This window comes from Podarcis pityusensis (genome assembly GCF_964106645.2).
Source record: "Podarcis pityusensis genome assembly, chromosome: 9".
NCBI lineage: Eukaryota > Metazoa > Chordata > Lepidosauria > Squamata > Lacertidae > Podarcis > Podarcis pityusensis.
Window position 1 is genome coordinate 37,566,393 of NC_138034.1, and position 22,407 is coordinate 37,588,799.

Consider the following 22,407-nt stretch of genomic DNA (forward strand, 5'->3'; position numbering starts at 1 on the left):
CTCCCCCTAAATTTTTAATTTAGTAAATTGTAGACTTTAGCTAATATTTGGAGTACTAAGGGAAGATGCCAGGCACAGTGTAAAAATACAGGCTGAGCCAGTTCTTCTGTTTAAGGAGATCAGTTGACAGAGGTGCCATCAAAGAACAAAGACAGGTGAGGGAAGGGCCATTGCCTTGACAAAAGATATCGGCCTTCAGTGTCAGTCAAGGGGGGGGGGGAGTTCCTCCCCCAGCTGTGTGTAAGCAAGAGACAATAGCAGAGTTGGGAGGAGAAATTGCTAGGGTTATGGGAGGTGTGATGTCACCACAGGAAAAAAGAATGCCCTTTTTACACACAGCCTGAGTTGCATTTGGAGGATTTTGGGAAGAATGAGGAAGGGGCCAGAACTCCATGCATACAGGCTGGGAGAGGCTGCACTGAAAAACTGGGGAGCATGACTGGCTTTGCTCTGGCCGCAAGCTGCTGAAGCTATGAGGGGAGCAACAAGAGACACTAATGGGGTGTAATGTTCTGCACCCCCTCCACTGAAAACTCAGCTGTAAATATGTGTAAATAAACCATATTTCTTAAAGACACGACAGTGTCTGCTGTGCCTCATTCCAAAAGAACACAAACCCTGGTTAAGTGCCAAGACCCTTGGAATTTGCTGCCACTCAGCAGAGATTGGGGTGACCTATAACAATGCACAACAACTTACAGGTAGCATCTGATAGATCTAAACACAAAGGACATGCCCTAAGAAAACTAGCTACAGGGAGAGTTGAATGCTATGCAGTTGCTTCTAATGTTACTGGGTGATATCCAAGTAAGTTATGCTCAAGAGTAGACGCATTGAAATTAGTAGACTAATTGATTTCAATAGTAATAGTCAATGACTAACACTGAATATCATCTATTATCCACAGGAAGAGAGAACCTAATATCATCACAAACAACTTCATTATGGCCTAATCTACACAGAAACAGCAACTGTAAACTGCTTCTCAGGTATAGGAGTACAGATGCGGATTTTAGTGTGGTGGGGGCATATTCTTGACCAATCTACCATGAAAAAAACCATACACAGGGAATGCTAACTACCACATTAGGGGGAAAAGAAAGGCTGGAATTCTGTTACCTCACTTCCAATCTTCTCCTTTATTTTCAACTTTTTCCAGATGTTTTTGCCTCTGTAGCCTGGTGAGAATCTGAGGCAGGCTAGCCCCCTCTCCCCAAATCAATATACTATAAACAATAAACTATAGTAAAATAGCCATGGGCATAGCCTGGGGGGACAGGGAGGGGCAGCTGCCCCCCAATCAATAAAAATACATAGCAAACTGAGGTTTACCCCCTGCCCACCAACAAAAATCCTGGCTACGCCCATGAAAATAGCTGTTGGGTTCACAGTTAAAACAAGCGGTGATTAGCAAGCCAGCAAAAAAACGCATAGTTTGCTTCCAGAAAACAAACCATGGTGGGTTCAGACATTTAAACAAACCACAACTTGGCTAAACCAACCATGTCTTCACATTATGTTCCAACCAGGCCATTATGAAATTGGGTAGACTGAGAGTGATTGGGCCAAAGTCACTCAAGTGAGCTTCATGACTTAAATAAAGATCTTAACATAAATCTCACTGGGCCAAGTCCATTGCTCTATCCACACAACACCAAGCAAATGCAGTTGCTCCATCTGCAGTCTGAAGGTGGAACAGTTTTACCTCTTCATTTGCTGTTCGTGTGTAACTGTCTGAAGAACTACTGTGACACACATCTTACTCATGGTCAGAGCTACAGTTTAAGAGGTGGATCTGACCACAGGTGATTTTGCATGTCAGAGCGCTAGTATATTCTTTGGAAGCTATATTGTCAGAGGGAACTCAAAACCAGTAGCAGCTCTCATATTTGTAATCAGCACCACCAGATGGGAACACATGATAATAGCATTCTTAAAACTTGCAACTTTCTTAAGGATGCATAGAAATTAGATATTCCTTCAAATTTTCATGTTTTTGCTTTGCAGTTGTGTCCACTTCTTAATTTGTTTTTGTCACACTTGTATTTTGTTCACTCTTCAAGGAATTCAGGGTATGTGGATATTATCCCACATAAAATAGGAAAGGCTATGTGATAAGTAATTTGTTCAATGCCATCCAGTGAACCCTTTAGCAACCCAATGTCTGCAGCCAAAGACATTATCGGTCATTAACTGAGCAGTAATAAAAAGGTTCCAAACTCATCTTTGTGGTCATGCTGAAAAGGAGAGGGCTTGAAGTTCACCTTGGCTTATTCATGTCACACTGAACGTTTTGCCATGACATCCAGATGTTGACACTATGACTCTCCTTGTATACAGCCTGTGTTTAAAGGCAGTATGGAACATAACACCCTAAGTTATCCTTAAAATGTACAGTACCTTCTTTTAGGACTTTGGGACGAAGCCAAGTAGTAATCTCAACCTTTTTAACTAGAATTCTAATCGACACTGCTAAGGTATATTTTAAAATAGGAGAGAGAAGAGCAGTATAAATCAGCTGCGCAAGAGTATACCTCTTTAAAAGACAAATACACACACACACTCCCAAACATGTTATCTTTAAAACAGAGTATAAAAACCAGACAATCTGAGCTGCACTTAGAAAGACTGCAATCTTAGAAATTCACCAGTGCTGTAAAAAGTGGACGATTACTACCAGTAATCGTACTGGCTAGCAGGACTTATTTACAATGGGAGGGGGAGGGGAGCGACAGGATGGGGGATGGGACAAGAGACTCAAAGTGGAAACATTGCAACAGAAATCAAATTGGCACTGAAGAAAAGCAGTTAACAGCCACAACAAAGCATGTAAGTCATGGGTCAAGGAGCTGGTCAAGTAGAAGAGCCCTTTCAGCTCCTGGCATTCTGTTGCTACTTGCCATGAACAAGGCTTTGAAAATGATAGGCAGCAAGATATTGTGGAAGAGTCTTTCAACACAAACCCCCTCAGAAGGCAGCACATTTTCCACGTCGTTGCAAAAGCTTTTTTAAAACAAAAAAAACAACAAAAAAGCATTGCTACACCCAAGTTTAGATAACACTTCACCTCTAAATATAAGTTTTGGCTAGGTCTATTCAACTGAGAAACCACAGGGAAAATGAAACCTCATTCAGTAAATTTACGATTTGTCCTCTCAAGCACAACAGATGGTTCATTTGCGTTGCCAACTGTATTTATCTGACTAGATCTCCGAGCCTGTTTTCTTTCATTTCGCTTTAGTTATTTCATCTCTGAAGCATCATTTCCCAGTTAAGATTATATCCAGCATTTATCTCAGATATATCCCTGCTTCTAGTTAAAACATTTAATTTCTGGTTTTTCATACTCATTTTTTTCAAAACTGAGAACTTGTCCACCACAATTCTTGGATTTAGGCATAATAACAAGCTATGCTTTAGTCTCCCTCTCCTTACAAGAGCTGCAATATCAGCTGTGTTTGTTATGTCCAAACCCATACAAACTGTGTTTAGTCTCAAGTCAAGGGAAACATGCCAAGTGATTTCTAATATTGGCCTGTTTCCCAACCCGGGGTAGCTGATGTGCATTCTCCAGATGTTTCACATCAACTCCCATCAACCCCAGCCAGCATATCCAATGGTCAAGCAACATGGAAGTTGTAGTCCAATACCTGCATGGCATCTCAATGGCTATTCCTGTCATTAACACAGCTTGTCCAGATTCAGGCATAGGAACAAACTGTGCTTAGTTGAAAAAAAAAAGATAAAACATCTAATCTCTTCCTTGCAGGTACGGCCTGTGGCTTGATCACTTTACACTAAATGATCGTTTAGCATTACTTTCAAACATAGCCAGCAAAACATTCTGATTTTAAACCTCTTACACTTCTCACAATTATATTAAGCTCCACTTTCTTGTTCCATCCTCTTGCAGCAAAAGTGGCAATTATGTCTGCCTGCAATTCTTTCATAAAATATTAACAAGATATTTGTCTTTTAAGATTAATTTGAAACTGGAACTCCATTAAATACACACAAAAGAGAAACAACAGTCAGAAAAATAATTGAGAGAAGCATTAGCAATGGGAAAATGGTATGTATTAAATTACTTCAGTTCAAGATAGGAATCGAGGATTATTCTGACACTTGGCTGCCCTTTGACGAATACCCAGACAAAGCAACTGTCACTAGTTATAAAACTTAAGAGACTATGTTCTTTCTTTTGTCCTCAAATGCTATTTTCACCAGCTGCTGTTGGGATAATCTTGAGGAAAACGCACACCAGATAATTAATTTGAAGTAATTTCAGCTTCTTTCTCTCCTTGATAAATTTTTAATGCAACCTACAAAACTGATGCTTACTGTTATTTACAAGGTTCAAGAACTAAAATATAAAGGTAATAGAATTGCCATATTTACTTTAGCAAAACAAGAACAAAAAAATTACCACAAACAGGATAGCATATTGATAAATATATCAAGAAGTGGTACATTAGAATAGGTTAAACACATCAGTACGGAGAAAGAGAATTCCCTTATTGGTATAACAGAAATTATGAGATGGTGAAATTACTGTTTATGAGGATCTGTATTTTAGGTGCTTGATTACCCTTTTGGGGTCATAGTTTAAACAGAGCAGAGCTTACAGAACCAGTGAACAGGCCCAAGGAGCTAATGGCAAGAAGAGGCTACTACACCTCATCAGTCTAGCAGTCTACACCTCATCAGGAGATCTAGGTAGTCAACAGGGCAGAGATGAGAACCTGTGATCTTGCAGATGTTCCTAGACTCCTGGCCATTGGGCTTGCTGACTGATGTGAGCTGGAGTGTTACAACATCTAGAGGACCACAGTTTCCCCAAGCCTACAATGAGGAGTGGCTTGGTTTGGGACGTTTTTTATGCTAAAAGGCAAAAGTTAAGTAGCTACAATTGTCCATTATCACTATCTACAACATGGTAATATTGCTCTCATTATACAGAGTTGCTGCTCTAGAAATGCCTGTACCATAACTAGGATAGCCACCTTTTGGAGCTTGACCATCTGCCTGACCCAGTATACATCACTCTGGTCATTCCAATTGATGACCAGACAATATGAGCCCCTGAAACAGATCCATTTTGCTTTTTATCTGTGCACTCACACACTGTTTTAATGTTTTGTTTTATTATACAGTGGTACCTCGGGTTACAGACGCTTCGGGTTACAGACTCTGCTAACCCAGAAATAGTACCTCAGGTTAAGAACTTTGTTTCAGGATGAGAACAGAAATTGTGCTCCAGCAGCACGGCGGCAGCAGGAGGCCCCATTAGCGAAAGTGGTGCTTCAGGTTAAGAACAGTTTCAGGTTAAGAACGGACCTCCAGAACGAATTAAGTTCTTAACCTGAGGTACTACTGTATTGTGCTCTGCTGTATCGTGTACAATATCATAATGAGATCCCACTGGGATCTAATTGCCTGGAGCATCTTAGTGGGCTGGAGAAAGCAGTTTGGATTCGAAGTACCGTATTTTTCGCCCTATAGGGCACATTGGCCCATAGGACACATCTCATTTGGGGGGGGGGGGAATGAATTTTAAAAAATTATTTTCGACCCCAGCCCCCAGAACAGGCTAGTATCCGCAAGCCTTGCACGCCCAGCGGGAGTTCCCGCGGGCTCACAAGGCTTGCGGGCGGCAGCCTGCAGCCCGAAGCATGGGGCGCCCTCCGGAGGATGCCCCGTGCTTCGGGCTGCCGCCCGCAAGCCTTGCGAGCCCACGGGAACTCGCCCCAGGCGCGCAAGGCTTGCGGACACCTGCCCGAAGCATGGGGCGTCCTCCGGAGGGCGCCCCGTGCTCCGGGCTGCAGCCCGCAAGCCTTGCTCGCCCGGGGGAACTCCCGCCGGGCGCGCAGGGCTTGCGGACACCTGCGCAAAGCATGGGGCGTCCTCCGGAGGGCGCCCCATGCTTCGGGCTGCAGGCTGCCACCCGCAAGCCTTGTGAGCCCGCGGGAACTCCCGCTGGGCGTGCAAGGCTTGCGGATAGCTTCCTGAAGCCTGGCGAGCGAGAGGGGTCGGTGCACACCAACGCCTCTCGCTCTCCAGGCTTCAGCGAAAGCCTGCATTCACCCCATAGGACGCACACACATTTCCCCTTCATTTTTGGAGGGGGAAAAGTGCGTCCTATAGGGCGAAAAATACGGTACTTCCTCCAAATGGAGCATTTTTCTCTCTGCAGAGAAAAAAACTGTTCAGTTTGCAGGCAGCACTTTGAATACAAACCACTTCCCCCACATATGTAAGAAAAAATGGTATATCTTTAAACAGGTCATTCCTCCTTCTACAGAGGAAGGAGTTTGGATTTCAAGTGATTGCTCCAAAAAGACTCTGAAGAAGGGCCCAGTAACTGCAAATGAGCTGATCAGTAGTTACAGGAAACCCTCTTGAAGGTGCACTCTCACTGCCAATCAGCTGATTGTCGCTGGAAGTGCATCTACAAAGGAATGCACCTGTAAAGGAGATTGCTGTAATCACTGGCCAGCTGATCTGCAGTTACAATTATCTTTTAACTCTGACATGCACTGTCCGCATGACATTAGACCATCAGGTGACTGGCAAGCAGGCAATCTCACCCACCCATCGAAGTTGGCCTACGAATACAGCGGGGGGGGGGGATGAAGAATAGTGATCAAAGTTACCAACAGCATGGATGTCCAGCAACGTAGTTGCTCCTGAACAGACTCAATCCCAGCTCCTAAATGAACCAGATCTCTATTTCTGCATATTCTGATCTCTAACCTATATAGAAACATTGTTTTAGTAACACATAACATATATAACCTCATTTTCCAAGTCCTAAAATGTCTGATGGTTCACTGTCAAGGAGACTGATGCTAGACTAACAACTGAACTTAGATTTATAATGTAGATAGCATGTCTTGTGATTTTACTGCCGCTTCTGTGTTTATTTTGTAACACTCCCCCTCTCCCAATCCTGACACAGAGCAGTCTTAACTGAAATATATATTAACTGTGCAACAGGGTGCATGTTTACTCAGTAGTAAATCCCACTGAGTCCAATAAGGTTTACTGCTTAGTAGGCTTAATACTGGAATTGCAGCTTTGACATGCAGTACATAAAGGTATAGACATGTGCAGTACTGTACAAGAAATACGTGTTACTGCCTTTTTGACTTTCATTTGTATTAACAAATAAACATTAACTCTCAGAAGAACATAAATACACTAGCAGTTTCCTGATCCTTATACTAAGTACATAATACCTTATATTTTCCAAATAACTTTTAGAAACTCAAGGACCATTAACTTGAACCCATAATGGAAATCTTTTATAAACTCAAGGACCATAAAATATTTCAGTCTTTAAAATGATTTGAAGAATAGTCAGATTAAGAATGATTATGTTGGTTTAAAGGCTCCTGGAAAACAAAACCCTCTTCAAATGTTAAGATTGTAAACAAGCTGAAGGCATTTCACCAAAATGTTTCAAATGTCACAACTCTGACATCCAAGAAAGCTGTTTTTAATCAATACAGGAATAACAAACACAAAGCTATTTTCCACATTCATGCTCTTCTATGCAGTATTTTTGTTTTCCTTTTAAGTAAAAGATCTTTTGACATGCCCTCCACCCTCAAAAGATAAAACTGTAGACTGTGCAATGTGCTGTGAAAAATACCAGCAGCACAAACAGCACCGCAATCCTGTCTCTCATGCAGCTGGAGAACTTTGATATATGATACACAATGTTAATAGATGCTTTTATAAGAATAATAAAAAGTAGTAACCACATCATGCTTATTCTGGATGGCTTCCATACTAGCTTCCCCCCGCCCCCACCAAAGAACTAGTAATTATCCATTAACAACAGACATCACATATCTCTATAGATTCATATAATTGCTTAAATCCAAAGCAATCAACTTTGTGACTTACTGTACATTTTCCCAGGAGTACTAAGAACTAGAATGGAATTTGCCCACATGGAACTACCAATAGTGATACATAAATACTAGATTCATTAAGGCACATCCCCTGATAGTTTCCTTGAACTCCCAGCTGCTACCCTTTTGTGGTTGCAAAAACATAATTTGCTGAGATTCCCATGTGGAGCCCAAGGACAACCTGTTTTGGCACGAAAACCAAATCTCATATCAGCTTCTCAATGAGCAGACTGGTAAAGTGAAGGACCATCCTCAAAAGGACAACCCCTCCCATTTTAAATCTAACAATAAAAATAAGTTTGTTTCCATAACACAGTCCCATGACGGAAATTTTATGTAGGTAAATTGATTTATTAACAAATTGCCTGCTGCACACCATTTTAACATGGTAAAATGCACTTGGAGGACAAGCAGAAAGGCTGATTGTCTGGAGTTTAATAAGTAGAAAAGTAGTGTCTCTGAAAAAGTTTAGCATAATCAGATATAAGCAGTCTGCCTGACCTATTTCAACTATGGCAGTTATTACATTATTTCAACTGGTTCACCTGGTGCAGGGAATTGCTTTCTCCACTAACATGTGAATAATGTAAACAATGTATTCAGTTTCAGCCTTCCCACTGGATACTGGCATCAAAACATGGCAGTGGGAGCTTGGCCTCAAGGGTCCACCTAAGAAGTCAGAATATGTATTTCAATCTACAGTACTGCTGGAACTTATTACCACCCCATTTCTAATGATGCTCTTCAACTCATAGCTTCCATTATCCCCAAAGGACCTGCCCATAATTTAGGAAGGAGCAGGTAGAACATTCAATGTCTCCTAGTTTGAGATGGTTTCTTTATCAGCTAGATAAAGAAAGTAGATTCAATTAAAGCATTCACCTAGTAAATGGCTACATTTCCTACACTAAACAAAATACCAACTACCCCGTAAAGACTAAGACCAATGAGAGACACATGAGCTAAATCTTCCCTTTGGTTATGGGAAACTAATAGTCCATTAGGATACATAAATGTATCCTGGTGACCAGCCTACAATGCTGCAAAGAGAAAGACTTCTTCAAAAATGTCTAGCATGATGGCATCTTGGACAACGACATTTATATATTCAGTTCTAACCCAAAGCATACATTTGGATTTTGGATATAAAGAAAACAGGTAATAGAATCATCATCTTATCTGCACATCATATTAAATGACCTTATAGAGATATTCTGAGGTATGCCTACACACATACACACAGGAAGTCAGTTGTCTGTGCATCACCGGTTATTTCTAAAATTAGACTAACAAGTTAAATGAGTTAATTAAAGAATACAACACTGCAGATCGCTATCATGTTTTGAGAGCTTAGTAGGGCTTAGTAGAGCTTTTTTTTAAAAAACAACAACAGATACTTTATCAACTTTCAGAAATTGTTATGCATTTTGCTTTGGGCCATTAATCTGTACCTGTTCTTTATAGAAATTGGGGGTGGAGGGGGAGTTTTGGGAGTTGGTTGGATGCGGCCTGTGCTTACTTATATCCAAATATAGGAAAATAAATTCTTAAGAACAGTTGAAGATATATTCCAACTTCTAGATTCTCTCTCCATGCTATTGGAATATTAAAGGAATGTTCCCACAAATAAGTGAAAGGAGCTAGATTTCTCAAAACAGAACAGGTCTTTTCTTCACCTGCTAAAGCAATTCCATGATCCAAGTTCTTTGAATATATGAACAGAAGACAGATCCCCGAATAGGAGGAATGGGGAGTGTACGCGTACATACATATCAGCTTATTAAAATTGTGAAAGCGTATCTTCTGGGATAATAAAGAATAATGGAGACCAGTTTTAACCTGTGAAGCCTGGTGTAGGCATTAGGCAGCAGCTCACTTCAAACTAGTTTAAAAACCACTCATTTTTAAATGTCTCGCATGCACACAACACATGTTGAGAGAAGGCTTCTGAGGGAGGTCAAAGCATCTGCTAACGCCTATCAGCCCCAGAAAACATGGCCAGTGGCCAGGGATTATGGGAGCTGTAGTTCAACAACATTTGGAGAGTCTAAGGTTCCCCACACCTGCTCTATGAAGTATCCTTGAAGTCTAATAGTTTGAGAATGGGCCTGACTTTTTAAAATCTTTTTTTAGACTGAAAGAAAAAGTGCCATCAAAATTATGGAAGATGTACTCCATAGAGTATTAGTTGAATGTTGGACTTTGCTCTTAACTGGGTGCACCAAGTCATTCTGTTTTCACTGCAAAGGTAAGCCAGTCTTTGCTCCAATCATTAATAATCATTAATAGCTGTACTAAAGAATTCCTGGCAGAAAAACCAACACTGTCAACTTTGTTAAGGAAAAATAAAGTGTGAGAGATAGTTCATATAAACAGTTTTTTGTGTTGTTTTTTTAACTCCACAAGGTGGGTAATAACCATAGGTTTGCTTGCAAGATGAAGCCATACCAAGATCTAATTCTATACTACAATACCAGGAAAGGCCAGAGTGAGTGAAAAAACACCAAGCCCTGAACCAGGTAAGCCTCCCTGGAGAGAGCATTTTAGACTTGGGGTGTCTGCAGTAAAAGGTTCTATTCCTTATCACCTTACATCTGAAAGAAGCCACACCCAGAGAGGACCTCGAATGAAGATCTGAATACTCATGCAGGTTATATGAGGAAAGACAGTCTTTGATATCACTTTTAAAACTCTCTAAATGACTTGGAGCAGGGTAAAGCCCTAAAATGGACCATAAAGGAACTTGGTGTGGGTTCAAAACTGGCTACATGGGCTAGGTTTCTGGAGCCTAAGTTAACCATCTAACTGCTGTGCTTTGTATTACCTAAGGTTCCTGAACCATCTTTAAGGGCAGCACCACATACAATGCATTGCAGTAATCCAAATGGATTAGTGTTTTTATGCAACTAGTTAATGCCATAAGGTTATTAAAAATATACCGTATGTACTAGCTAATGCTAGTCATGATATGGTATGAATGCCCTAGAACAGGACAGCTGTTGAGAGAGAATGCAGCTGCAGCAGGTGACACATTTACCTTACCAAAAGGCCTGAAAATGCCAAGTTGTTCAATGCCAAGTAGATTTCAATTTTTACATTCAGAAAACTAAATGAAGCAATACGCTTCTCAAAACAGCCTTCACTGAAAAAAATAATCCTGTTTTTACCTTGGCAGGAAAACAAGGAGCAGTTCAATTACCATCTGCTCTAGGCTTTAATCATTTGCTGGCAATAAGAAGTTAAAAGAAACTTGATCATACTCTTAGACAGTAAGAGTGAATATGCACTAATAAGAAAACCTGAATTCAGTTTTAATTAAACAAAGCATCAACAAGGCACCCCCCTCTCTCTTCTGTATTTTATTTCTGTTAGTATGGATTCTCTGGAAAAAGACTCTCTTATCTGAAGAGAACCTGGTACTTCGACATTTTTAAAAATTAAACTTATAATGCATGGGTAATGAATACTGCATGAGAAGCATTTTTTTTTTTAAAAATTAAAGCCTCATTCATTGATCTATTGATAAATAAACCAGATTTCCATAGAAATATTTCCATAGAAATATTGCAGGGCAACATACAACATAAAACCACAACACTGACAAAAACAACAGGTTAAGCTGTTAATCTTCATCACTCAACTAAAAGAGCAAGCATAAATTAAATTATTCAAAGTAACCGACTTCACTATTACTATAGGGAATAATGCAAACATAGTTTATTGTTGTATGATGGAAGATGTTTATTTTTATCTTAACACTGCTTACCTCTGCTCTTGTGGATGTTCTTCCACATCCTCCTCTGATTCAGCCTAGTGGACAGAGAAAATACCATGAAATATAAGCAGCAAATATAAGTTTCCAGCATACATTTGTATTTTAGCAATCCCAGAGCTGTTTAAGGATATTCTGTTCAGTGGGACCCCCTATACTGAATGATGTTTGAATCAGCCCACTTCATTTTGCTAAGCACTGATTATTCAGCGAACAAGACAAATTTAAGAACCAGTACAAGTGAGTTCAATATAGCTGAGGAAATTGCAGAGTCTGGTTTATCACATTTATCAGTTTAACAGTGGTCAATAATTTTAAGCAAACAAATAATACCTTATTCTAAATTATATTCATTCATCTGTCCAGACTACATTTTTTAAATAAAAAAGTTAAGATGTGAAAGAATAGCAAGCATCACTTCTGAGATTAGTAAAAGCAGTCAGTGTAATTTCAGAGGGTAGCATAAACAGCCGAGTATATCACTCCAAACGGTCTTCAGAAAACCCCACAAGCACTGAAGCATCATTTCCTAACCTTACAACCTCCCTAAATTGTTGGGACTATTTTCAGGCTGGAGGGTGCCAAATTGTTTTTTGTTTTTTTCAGTACAACCTCCCCTCAGAACTGGAATTTTGAAATACTGAGTCATTTTCATCCTTTCAAACAACAGTGCCTATCAGTCCTCACCACTGCTGTGCTGTTTGGGACTGATGGGAACTTGAGTCCAACAGCATCGCTTTGTGGAACCACTTAAGTACCTGTGAACATCCAGGTACTTTGTTCTAATGAAAAATATTTTGTTATACTTGAGGTACCTTAAGTGCCAGGATGAAACAGGATGATGTTGCTTGTTGCCCACCCAAAAACCTAAAGTGTGTGCATTTAGACAAAATGAATCTGTATCAGCTATCCAGAGAAAACAGATGTACAAGCCATAAAATGTACCCATATAAGCTTTGCTCCTTCTGAGTTCATATAAAAACAAATCACCTCAAGTGACCAACATCCAAGCCTATCTTAGAAGAAAGGCCCACGGATAAAATGATGCAACACTTCATAGGTCAAACATATGCATTTTAATTGTTGTATTTTAGGGTTGACATATTTCAAAAGGTACAATTCCTAACACCTGCAAACTTTGTTGAGCTTTTTTGGGAAAACCTCCCCCGCCCCAACGGTGTTTTAAAGCTTTTTGGAGCTGTTTCTGCTGCTTTTTCCATAGCACTACCATAGATCCAGGTTTTCCCTGACTAAATTCCCCTGACGCCATTTTTACACCTGAAAACCAGGACACGTCAGGAATTTTCCTGACATATGGCAAGCCTATTGTTTTTCTACCCCTACCTCACTCCTATGTGTCCTCAGATACAGGAATGAGCTGCAAGAATATCTCATGTTTAACAAATAATGTGTGCGGGGGGGGGGGGCATCCAAAGGTTTACATGGCAGCAGGCCAATCTGCACTGCCAACTCTATTCTAATGGAAGTTTGACCAACTCCTTGAACACATATGAATACATGCATTTGCAAATGCGTGTTCAGCAAGATTATTCAGGCATCTTTTATTTAATGTTCAGCATCTTATTAACTCCACAAGCTAACTATACCATGATATCATTTCAGATGGCATTTCATTTCACTATGTCAAAAAACTAGCTATCTATTATTCACTGTATAAAATTTAGTTGAGCATAATATAATATGTGGATAGGATACCAATGCACAGTCACTGTCAAGATAAGGCTGGAAGAATGACTTACAAATTGATGCTGTCCACCTGTTCTGCAGTTAGGTAAAGGCCCCTGACCATTAGGTCCAGTCATGACCGACTCTGGGGTTGCGGTGCTCATCTCGCTTTATTGGCCAAGGGAGCCGGTGTACAGCTTCCGGGTCACATGGCCAGCATGACTGAGCCGCTTCTGGCAAACCAGAGCAGCACGCGGAAACGCCGTTTACCTTCCCACCGGAGTGGTACCTATTTATCTACTTGCACTTTGACGTGCCTTCGAACTGCTAGGTTGGCAGGAGCTGGGACTGAGCAACGGGAGCTCACCCCGTCGCGGGGATTCGAACCGCCAACCTTCTGATCTGCAAATCCTAGGCTCTGTGGTTTAACCCACAGCACCACCCGTGTCCACCAAATGTCAATAATAAAAACACCATCCAGATTTTTTTCCTTTTTTTAAGCTGGGTAACAGCCTACATATCAGCAGAAAATTACAGCTGCTTGAAAACTCCTGGGAGAGTCCCGGAAATCACAGATTCATAAAAGATGGGAATGGCATTCCATTCATAAGCTCAGACTCTGGGAAACCAATGTCCCCAAAGCCCACTTCTGGCAACCCAGTGACTCATGGCAAGTAGTGAATCCAGTGTCATACATTTCGGAATCTCGGTGGATATGCTCAAATTATATGTATACCTCCCAATTCTCTCTTGAAGAATCTCTGTCAAGAGGCAAGAGAAGAATCCATTTTCCCCATGAAACCACATGCAACCTCTGAAAGTTGCAACAGCTTCAACCATAGCTTTGTAACACAGGTGTGTATGTGCGGATGTGTGCAAATAATACCCTTAAAATAGACAAACGGGTGCATTCTCCTTACAGTTGGCTAAATTCTTGCATGCAGGTTTGACGGCCAATGCCCTTAAGGATTTTGCTTTCCCCTTCAAAATGTTTCTAGGTTTGCTCAATTGAACTATATAGACAGCCCTAATAAAACATTTCGTTAATCCGTTGGCTATGGGGAAATTTAGAACAAAGCACTTTTTAGCTCTGGGTCATGGCTTGTGGCATGTTATCAGGATAAAGTTAATCTGTAATGGAGTTTAATTGTGGTATAAATGTGATTTAACACAAAGACTAAAATGACCTTCAGACTCCTTGTAGGCCTGTAATTCTGTAACCAGATTCTGCTATGCAGATTCCATATTTAGAGTTATTTTAAACCATCAATAGTAGTTCTTCAGTTTTTTTAACCAATCACTCTCTCTCTTTGAAAGTTTGCAACAGTGTATTGTCAAAATACAGATGAAGGAAAGTATTACCAGCAGTCCTACACAAGCTAGTGATTAACTTTATCTGGCTATAACTCTTCATGCAACAAGCAAAAACAAAGATAGGGCTCTAATCAGCTGGCACCCTCTGCACCAATTTCTTCATGTATCTGGGGTAGTGTTCATATTTGCAGAAACAGCAGCTGCTGCTTTATATTTCCAGACTTGGCTTTGTCCAGCTTAATTTTTCTTGGTTTCAATGTTTCTTTTTCTTTTGTTTCTCATTAGTTTCAAATTATAACTGTATCATATATTTTGTATCAGTCTGATTCCAAGAACTTTAGGAAATGCCCACAGTAGCTTAAGTAAAATAAATGTGGAAGCTTGCTGATAATTAAGACAAAACTGTATTTTTAATACAGATAGGTAGCCGTGTTGGTCTGCCATAATCAAAATAAAAAAAATCCTTCCAGTAGCACCTTTAAGACCAACTAAGCTCATACCAAGAACTAACTTAGTTGGTCTTAAAGGTGCTACTGGAAGGATTTTTTTTATTCTGTATTTTTAACACCTTCATAGCTGCTCCATTTTATTTAATCTTTGCCCACAAGTACCACCAAAATAAAAAAGGAAATACCAGTCCTTTAAAAAAACAAATTAACCATTGCTCCCACAAAGGAAAGTTCAAAGGAAACCTGCTATTTGTGGTTGCTTTTATATGCATTTTGATGGCATATATTCATAGACAGCAATCACTGTTGTAGTGATGTATAAATACAAAAACATGCTTGTTTAAAGCACTCCAAATACAACTCAGGTTTGGCTCTCCTTGGGCACCATAAAGTGCAGTTAGAGGTTAGGGGCAGGGAGGGCATCAGATATAGCCACTGCCACAAGGTCATTCCTACTTCCCTGAAAGTTAACTGGAAATCATTTCTTGAATGGGCTAGGACTCCCTGGATGCCCTCGTCATACAGCTGAGGGCACACAAGGAAATTTAGGTAACCACAGACACATATATGTATATGCAACATTTCTGTACAAATTCATAGTGGATAGAAGGGCTTGTTTGCACAGACATCATTGGGAGAATGGTCACTGCACAACTGCTTGGCAGAAAGTGAGGGTCATCTCCATGCAACCTGGTAAGCTTAAGTTGGCTATTTTATTTTTTTCAACTTGCAAGTGACTAAAAATAGGTATACTATGGCACAATATTATTTCAGTAGAGCAGTTATAGCACTGCCTCATCCCATATTACTTGACCATATTTGCACTGTATCATATGCACCCAAATGCACTGATGTTTCCTTCAACCAGTGTTCAGGTAAGTTTTACTCAGACTATTTATGTCTGGTCCATTCATTTCAATGGGTCTACTCTGAGTAAAACTTGGTTGCATACTACCTTTTACCTCTACATATAGAAAAGGTCTCTTCTACCCTCCGGTGGCATTCCAAAGCCATCCAACAATGACTAAAGTTCTGACAGAACTTAAAATAATAACTCTGGTGGCCGGGTATTTTCACAAACAAAAACTTAACCCTCAATTCACTCTTGGGCCTTTAAAACATTTTGTTAATATATTTCCTGCATTGCAGGAGGTTGAACTAGAAGATCCTTGGGGGTACCAATTCTACAATTCTATGAGTTGGCATTGGAATTTCATACAGGTTGAACAAAAATTGGCAAGCCATAGGGAGAAATAAAACAATATGAATCTAAAAACTAAATCCCTTCCTTGTAAGGCATTTTAAGAAGTAGTCAAACAAAGATCAACATGGCCCTTCTGTTTGGCATGCACTTCTCCTATCAGCTACAGCAAAGAATGACGAAGATCTGTCAGCAATTCACTGCTGCTTCTTAGAACTGTCAGCAGTAAAATGTCTAAATGAGTTTGACTCTATTTTGATACTAGTATGTCTGCCAATAAAAAAATAAAAAATGAGCAGGAATTCATCACCTAAAAAGTTTTCAAAGTGATGTACAGTGGTACCTCGGGTTAAGTACTTACGTAATTCGTTCCGGACGTCCGTTCTTAACCTGAAACTGTTCTTAACCTGAAGCACCACTTTAGCTAATGGGGCCTCCCATAATGCTGCCGCTGCGCGATTTCTGTTCTTATCCTGAAGCAAAGTTCTTAACCTGAGGCACTATTTCTGGGTTAGCGGAGTCTGTAACCTGAAGCGTATGTAACCTGAAGCGTATGTAACCCGAGGTACCACTGTAATACAATACACTAAGGAAATAATAACTTTCCTTTTCTAATAGCTTGGAAAATGTTCTTGGTAGAAAAGAAGAAAGACTATTTTATGTTGAAGTTGAAAGAATTATTTTCCCTATACTGGCGTACAAGAAACAACATCTACAGATATGCAACTGCTTAATAATGAAATGCCACATTGCATCCACCACAAAAATCTCAAATAAACCCCCGAAAGGCAAATTATGACCTCAGCATACTCTGCTGATACAGAGACTCTTGGTGTGTGGGGGGGGGGGGGACTGAATGGAGTGAGTAGAAGCACTCAACACTGCAACATTTTATCAAAGGGTCCTACTTGCGTATATCTAATTGCCCAAGTGTTCCCACCAGGACTAAAACAATCCTAGAATAGGTCAAGGAATCACTAGCTGACCTCATCTATTAGGTCATTATGACTCTGAATTATTTAGGAAAGAATAATCTCAGTGGCACACCAAGCCACCACTCTGCCAGTTCTCAATCTCTGTTCACCTAACTCCCCTCAATATTAGATACCAACTTTAACAGCAGCTAGAAACATAGAATTGTAGAGTTGGAAGGGGTTATGACAACCAGCAAGTTCAACCTTCTGCAATGCAGGAATATTTTGCCCAACATGGGGCTTGAACCCACAACCCTGAGATTAAGAGTCTTGTGCTGGTGTCTGGTAAGAGTCCCAGGTGTCTGGTAAGAAGACCCAAAACAATAAGATAGGGTACAATAAACTAGGCTGGTCAGAATCCCTTTGGATCAGAACACACCAATGTAGTTAACCAAATGACCAGATTTTATTTACAAAACAAGCGGAACAGGGAATTACAGCTAACTAAATAAGCAAAGAAAATGTTGGTTCTAAACTTCCTCTAACATATGTGACAGCAGGTCATAACTTTCATGCAGCAGATGATACAAATTAAAAGGCAACAGTTACCAGGAAATCAAAAGATAGAAAACAGCTATTCTATCAATGTCAACTGAATACACTTGATCATGCATTTGTAAGTATTTGCTTGCAGAACTGATGCAGTGGTCTGACTAGCTACCGGATACTGAGAAGGGGTGAGCTAGAGGTCAACCCTGCCCGCAAGGTACTGAGTTATAAGTAATACAAATTATGCACAATAAACAGTTGCATCCCTAACTTCCATGACAACCATAGTTCAGATCTACCTTGCCTAACCTTTTCCCCTCCAGAATGGAGCTGGTGAGAATTGTACTACAAACATCTGGCAGATACTAAGTTGGTGAGGACTCTTTTAAATTACTGTGAACAAACTAGTGGGCCTTAACTATGAATGTTCCCCTTTCCTCTACCTCATGTGAGCAGGTGTGAATTCTTCTGCTTCACACAAGAACAAGCAACAGCCATGCCATGTCTTGTGGAACTGTGGTTTGTTCTAACTGAAATCAGTTAATGAATCAGAAAATCAAGCCACCTTCATTTCACTCCTTGTTTACACTCTGCTTTTCCTTTCCAATTAATATTCAAATCAGCTATTTAAACTGCTACCACAATATCACTAAGAAAAATAAAGCAAGAAATAACACTCCGGGGACATCCATAATTAAATTAAAAAAAACAGTAATTGGTATCAATTTCATATAAAATATAAGAATATTAACATCGGAATTCTAATAAACATCCCTACACATGTGTCCCAAATCCAATATTATCCCAGAAACATAGAAAAGATTCCTAACAGCTGTACATTAAGTTATTAAAAGTGCCCAGTTAAATAGAACTGCAGTAAGACAAAATAAGTAAATAAGTAAAGGTAAAGGGACCCCTGACCATTAGGTCCAGTCGTGGCTGACTCTGGGGTTGCAGTGCTCATCTCGTTTATTGGCCGAGGGAGCCGGAGTACAGCTTCCAGGTCATGTGGCCAGCATGACTAAGCCGCTTCTGGCGATCCAGAGCAGCACACGGAAACGCCGTTTACCTTCCCACTGGAGCAGTACCTATTTATCTACTTTCACTTTGACGTGCTTTCGAACTGCTAGGTTGGCAGGAGCAGGGACCAAGCAACGGGAGCTCACCCTGTTGTGGGGATTTGAACCGCTGACCTTCTGATTGGCAAGTCCTAGGCTCTGTGGTTTAACCCACAGCACCACCAGTGTCCCATAAGTAAATAAGTACTGGAGCAATAAAAAGCTCATGCTTCATACAATTAACCCATCCCACCCTACCCACATATCACAAGTCAAAGTTCAACATTAAACTAAAAACATTGGGACGCTGGATATGCAGCAGCCCTCACCCTCATCCTGGGCTATCACCTTCTGTCTCCTGCAAGAGACTACAACCCCATCATCCCTAAATATTGACCACGCTAGCTGGAGCCGATGGGAGCTAGTAGCCAACAAAACCTACAGGACACCATGTTGACTACCATGGCCCTAACAAAGCCTTCTCTCACAAGAAAGATCCAGGGGACTTGCATCAGAAAGGAGAAGAGCACTCTCACCTCTACATGCTACATGAAGAGGCAATGTGCAAAAGGGGAAACCCGTCAGTCAACCCACCACCTACTCATGTAATATATAGCCTCTTCCGCAGAAGCTGCAGCAGGACGAATGCTCTTCAGCAGATGTATTGCTAGTTCAAATAGAGAGTCTTCTGCAGTGTTAGCAGAGGTGGTTCCCAGGCTTGCAGGCAGTCATGGCGGCTTAGAGCAGGGTTTCCCAAGCTTGGGTCTACAGTTGTTTTTGGACTACAATTCCCATCTTCCCTGACCACTGGTCATGCTAGCTAGGGGTGATGGGGGTTGTAGTCCCTGTGTTGCTGAACTGCAACTCCTAGTAGTTCCAGCACCATGACCAATGGCCAGGTATTATGATCTATTGTTCAGAAACATCTGCAGGTTTAAAGGTTCCCCACACCTGCTTCACTAGACCAGGCTTTACTAGATCAATCTACTAATATCCAAACATTGCACTGGTGAATTGAGATTTCTGCAATGTACAATCATGCATTTCTCTGAAAACTGCATTTACTAATGCCTCCCTGTGTACAACTACAGACAAACCATTTTTTAAAAAGTTGCAGCTACTTGTTTTTGTTTTTTTCATCGTATCTGTAAGAAATGGCAATTTCTCCCCACCCACATCCAACCAATTCATTTGCTTTAAACGTGGTATAAATAAACAAATAATTATTTCATTTGGGAACATTCAACATGTTAACAAAGTAAATAAGTCATTTGGTTTTTAAATTTCAGGCTGCAGGCATTTGTATGCCGACAAGCTATTATCAGCTGCTTAAAACATTTTTATTAGTCAGACACTTCAATAATTATTTTGTATGGTTTGAATTGTGTTAATGTACAATGCCCTGGTATTTATGATATAGCAGTATATACATACTTCTATAAATAAAAACAAATTCTTTTCAATAAAATATTAACTTAAATTGAGAATAACCTGTTCACTATGCATAAAAATTCTAAAACACTCCTTTAAGTTGCTGTATTTTCTCACTTTACTATGGTTGGCATTTAAGGGGGAAACGAAAGATGCTGTATTGTAAAGGGGAGGGGAAAATAAGTGTTACAGTTTATAAACTGATGCAGTCCCGAAAAGCACTAAACCAACAGAAGAGAAAAGCAGAACTGATCCTATGCACTGAATTTAATAAGACTTGCTCCCTGTAGAAGTAATGCTGCGATGCTGCATCAATTGGCTTTGCCTTACAAATATCAGTTGCAGCCAGACTTCAGCGCGCCTCCCAACAGCATCACATGTTATTTGATGCCTACCCAATTCCCCTTTCAGAAGCATAATGAAATCATAACTGCGTCTGCTGCCAAAATCCTGGCAAGGTGAGGCGGAAGCGCCACTTCCGGTACTGACCGGGTCTCACCATCTCCGAATCCGAAGCCACCGTAACTTGCAAAATCATGCAAGGTTGGAAAAAAAGGGCAAACAGACGGAGCTGCAGGCAGCATCGTCGAGGAGGGCAAACTCCCGTTGCGCAGAGTTAAAGGCAGGAGAACTTCCCACCAAGGCCACCTTCCTGCGCCTGCGCAATACCCCGCGCTCGCCCCGCCCCTCATTTCCTTACCTGAGCAGGCAGCAGGAGCTCCCCTTCCTCCGCTTGCCACAACTCCACCACGTTGGGGATGGGGTCCATGGCTAGGGGCGAAAACAAAACAGAAAGCTCTTTGCAATTTCCACCAGCAACAAGAGAGGGGGACGTGCAGAGGCCCACACGCACACGGCGCGAGCTGGGAGAGAGTCTCCTCTCGGCTCGCGGGCCTTTCACAGCCAGAGCGCTGCAGGCAGCAGCAGCAGCCAGAGAGGAGGCTGGGCTTTGTTTTGTTTCGTCCCTGAGACGCTTCCATATTAAAACGCTCCTGCTGCAGCAGCAACGTGCGAAACGCAGGCAGACCCGGCGCACAAAAGGGGCGTCGGAAGCCAGGGTTTTGGGGGGGGGGGTTTGACGGAAAGATCAGCCTGGGGCCGAGTCCAAACAAGGGCCTCCTCTTCCTCCAAGCGGTGACCCGCGAAGGCTGCAGACAAGGCGGCATCGCCGACGCCGCCTAAGCAGCAGCAGCGCGAGCCCGTGCAGCGGCAGCGCGCCAGGGAAGGAAGGAGTCCCGCATTGTGGGCCGCCGCCGCCCGCTTTTTCCCCCGCCGCCTGTCACAAGGTCGCGGCCGCCCTTCGCAGTCCAAACAAAGCGAATAAGCAAATAAGAAGCGAAACGGCAGGGCGGACGAGGCAGGAAGAGGAACTCCGCCGCCTCAGCGGGGCTGGGAACCATTAAGGCGGCAGCGCAGAGCCGCTGCACAAAGGCAGGATGAGGAGGGCGGCTCGTGGGGGCCCGTGCGGGGGTCTCCCTTCCCGAAGCGACCTTCCAGCCCTGTTTTACCTCAGCGCCGCTTTGCAAAAAGCCCCCCTCTCCTTTCCAAGCTGGCCGCCTCTTCCAGCCATTCATTCTTACCTTGGCCCTGCGCTTCTCCCGGGCGAAAGCAGGGCAAGAGGACCTGAAAGACGCCGAGCAGGAGGTTCATGGCCGTGGCCGCGCGGCAGTAGCTGCTTTGCGGCGGGTAGCGCAGCCCCGCCATGCTGCCTGGCTCTCGGCTCGCTCGCCTCGCCTCTGCTCTGCGCTCAGGCTCGGAGCTGGCTGGCCGAGCTACAGCTGTTGCTGCTGCGGTGGCGGCCGCCGCCTCCCTCTGCTGCGCGCGCGTGTGCGACACAGATAGGGAGGAAGAGAGCGCGGCGAGGCGCGGGGTGGGACATGGTCAATGAGAAGGCAGCTTTCCCCTCCCCGCGCTGGGCTCCGCCCCGCGGGAGGAGGAGGAGGAGGCGGAGGCGCTGCTCTTTCCCCAGAGCACATGGGAAAGCGAGCCAGGCCGATGCGCACGAGGGGAAGACAGGAGAGAGCGGGGAAGGCCCTCGGCAGACGGAGCGGGCCACAGCTTGAAGCCCCTGCTCTGCGCCAGAAGAACAGAAGCCCCTCCAGAGCAGTCCCCAC

General features: G+C 42.1%; 1 protein-coding gene across 1 annotated transcript in view; it reads right to left on the bottom strand.

Annotated features, from left to right (window-relative positions):
- The window catches only part of TMEM131L (transmembrane 131 like), a 59,611-nt gene extending 37,485 nt beyond the window's left edge, over nt 1–22,126 (bottom strand). The window contains exons 1-3 of the mRNA XM_081022220.1: nt 21,874–22,126; nt 20,994–21,064; nt 11,686–11,729 (exon numbers count right to left, since the gene is read on the bottom strand). Of these exons, the coding sequence (XP_080878346.1) occupies nt 11,686–11,729; nt 20,994–21,064; nt 21,874–21,997 (239 nt within the window). The 5' untranslated portion in view covers nt 21,998–22,126. The remainder of the gene's footprint in view (nt 1–11,685; nt 11,730–20,993; nt 21,065–21,873) is intronic.
- Between the last annotated feature and the right edge of the window lie 281 nt (nt 22,127–22,407).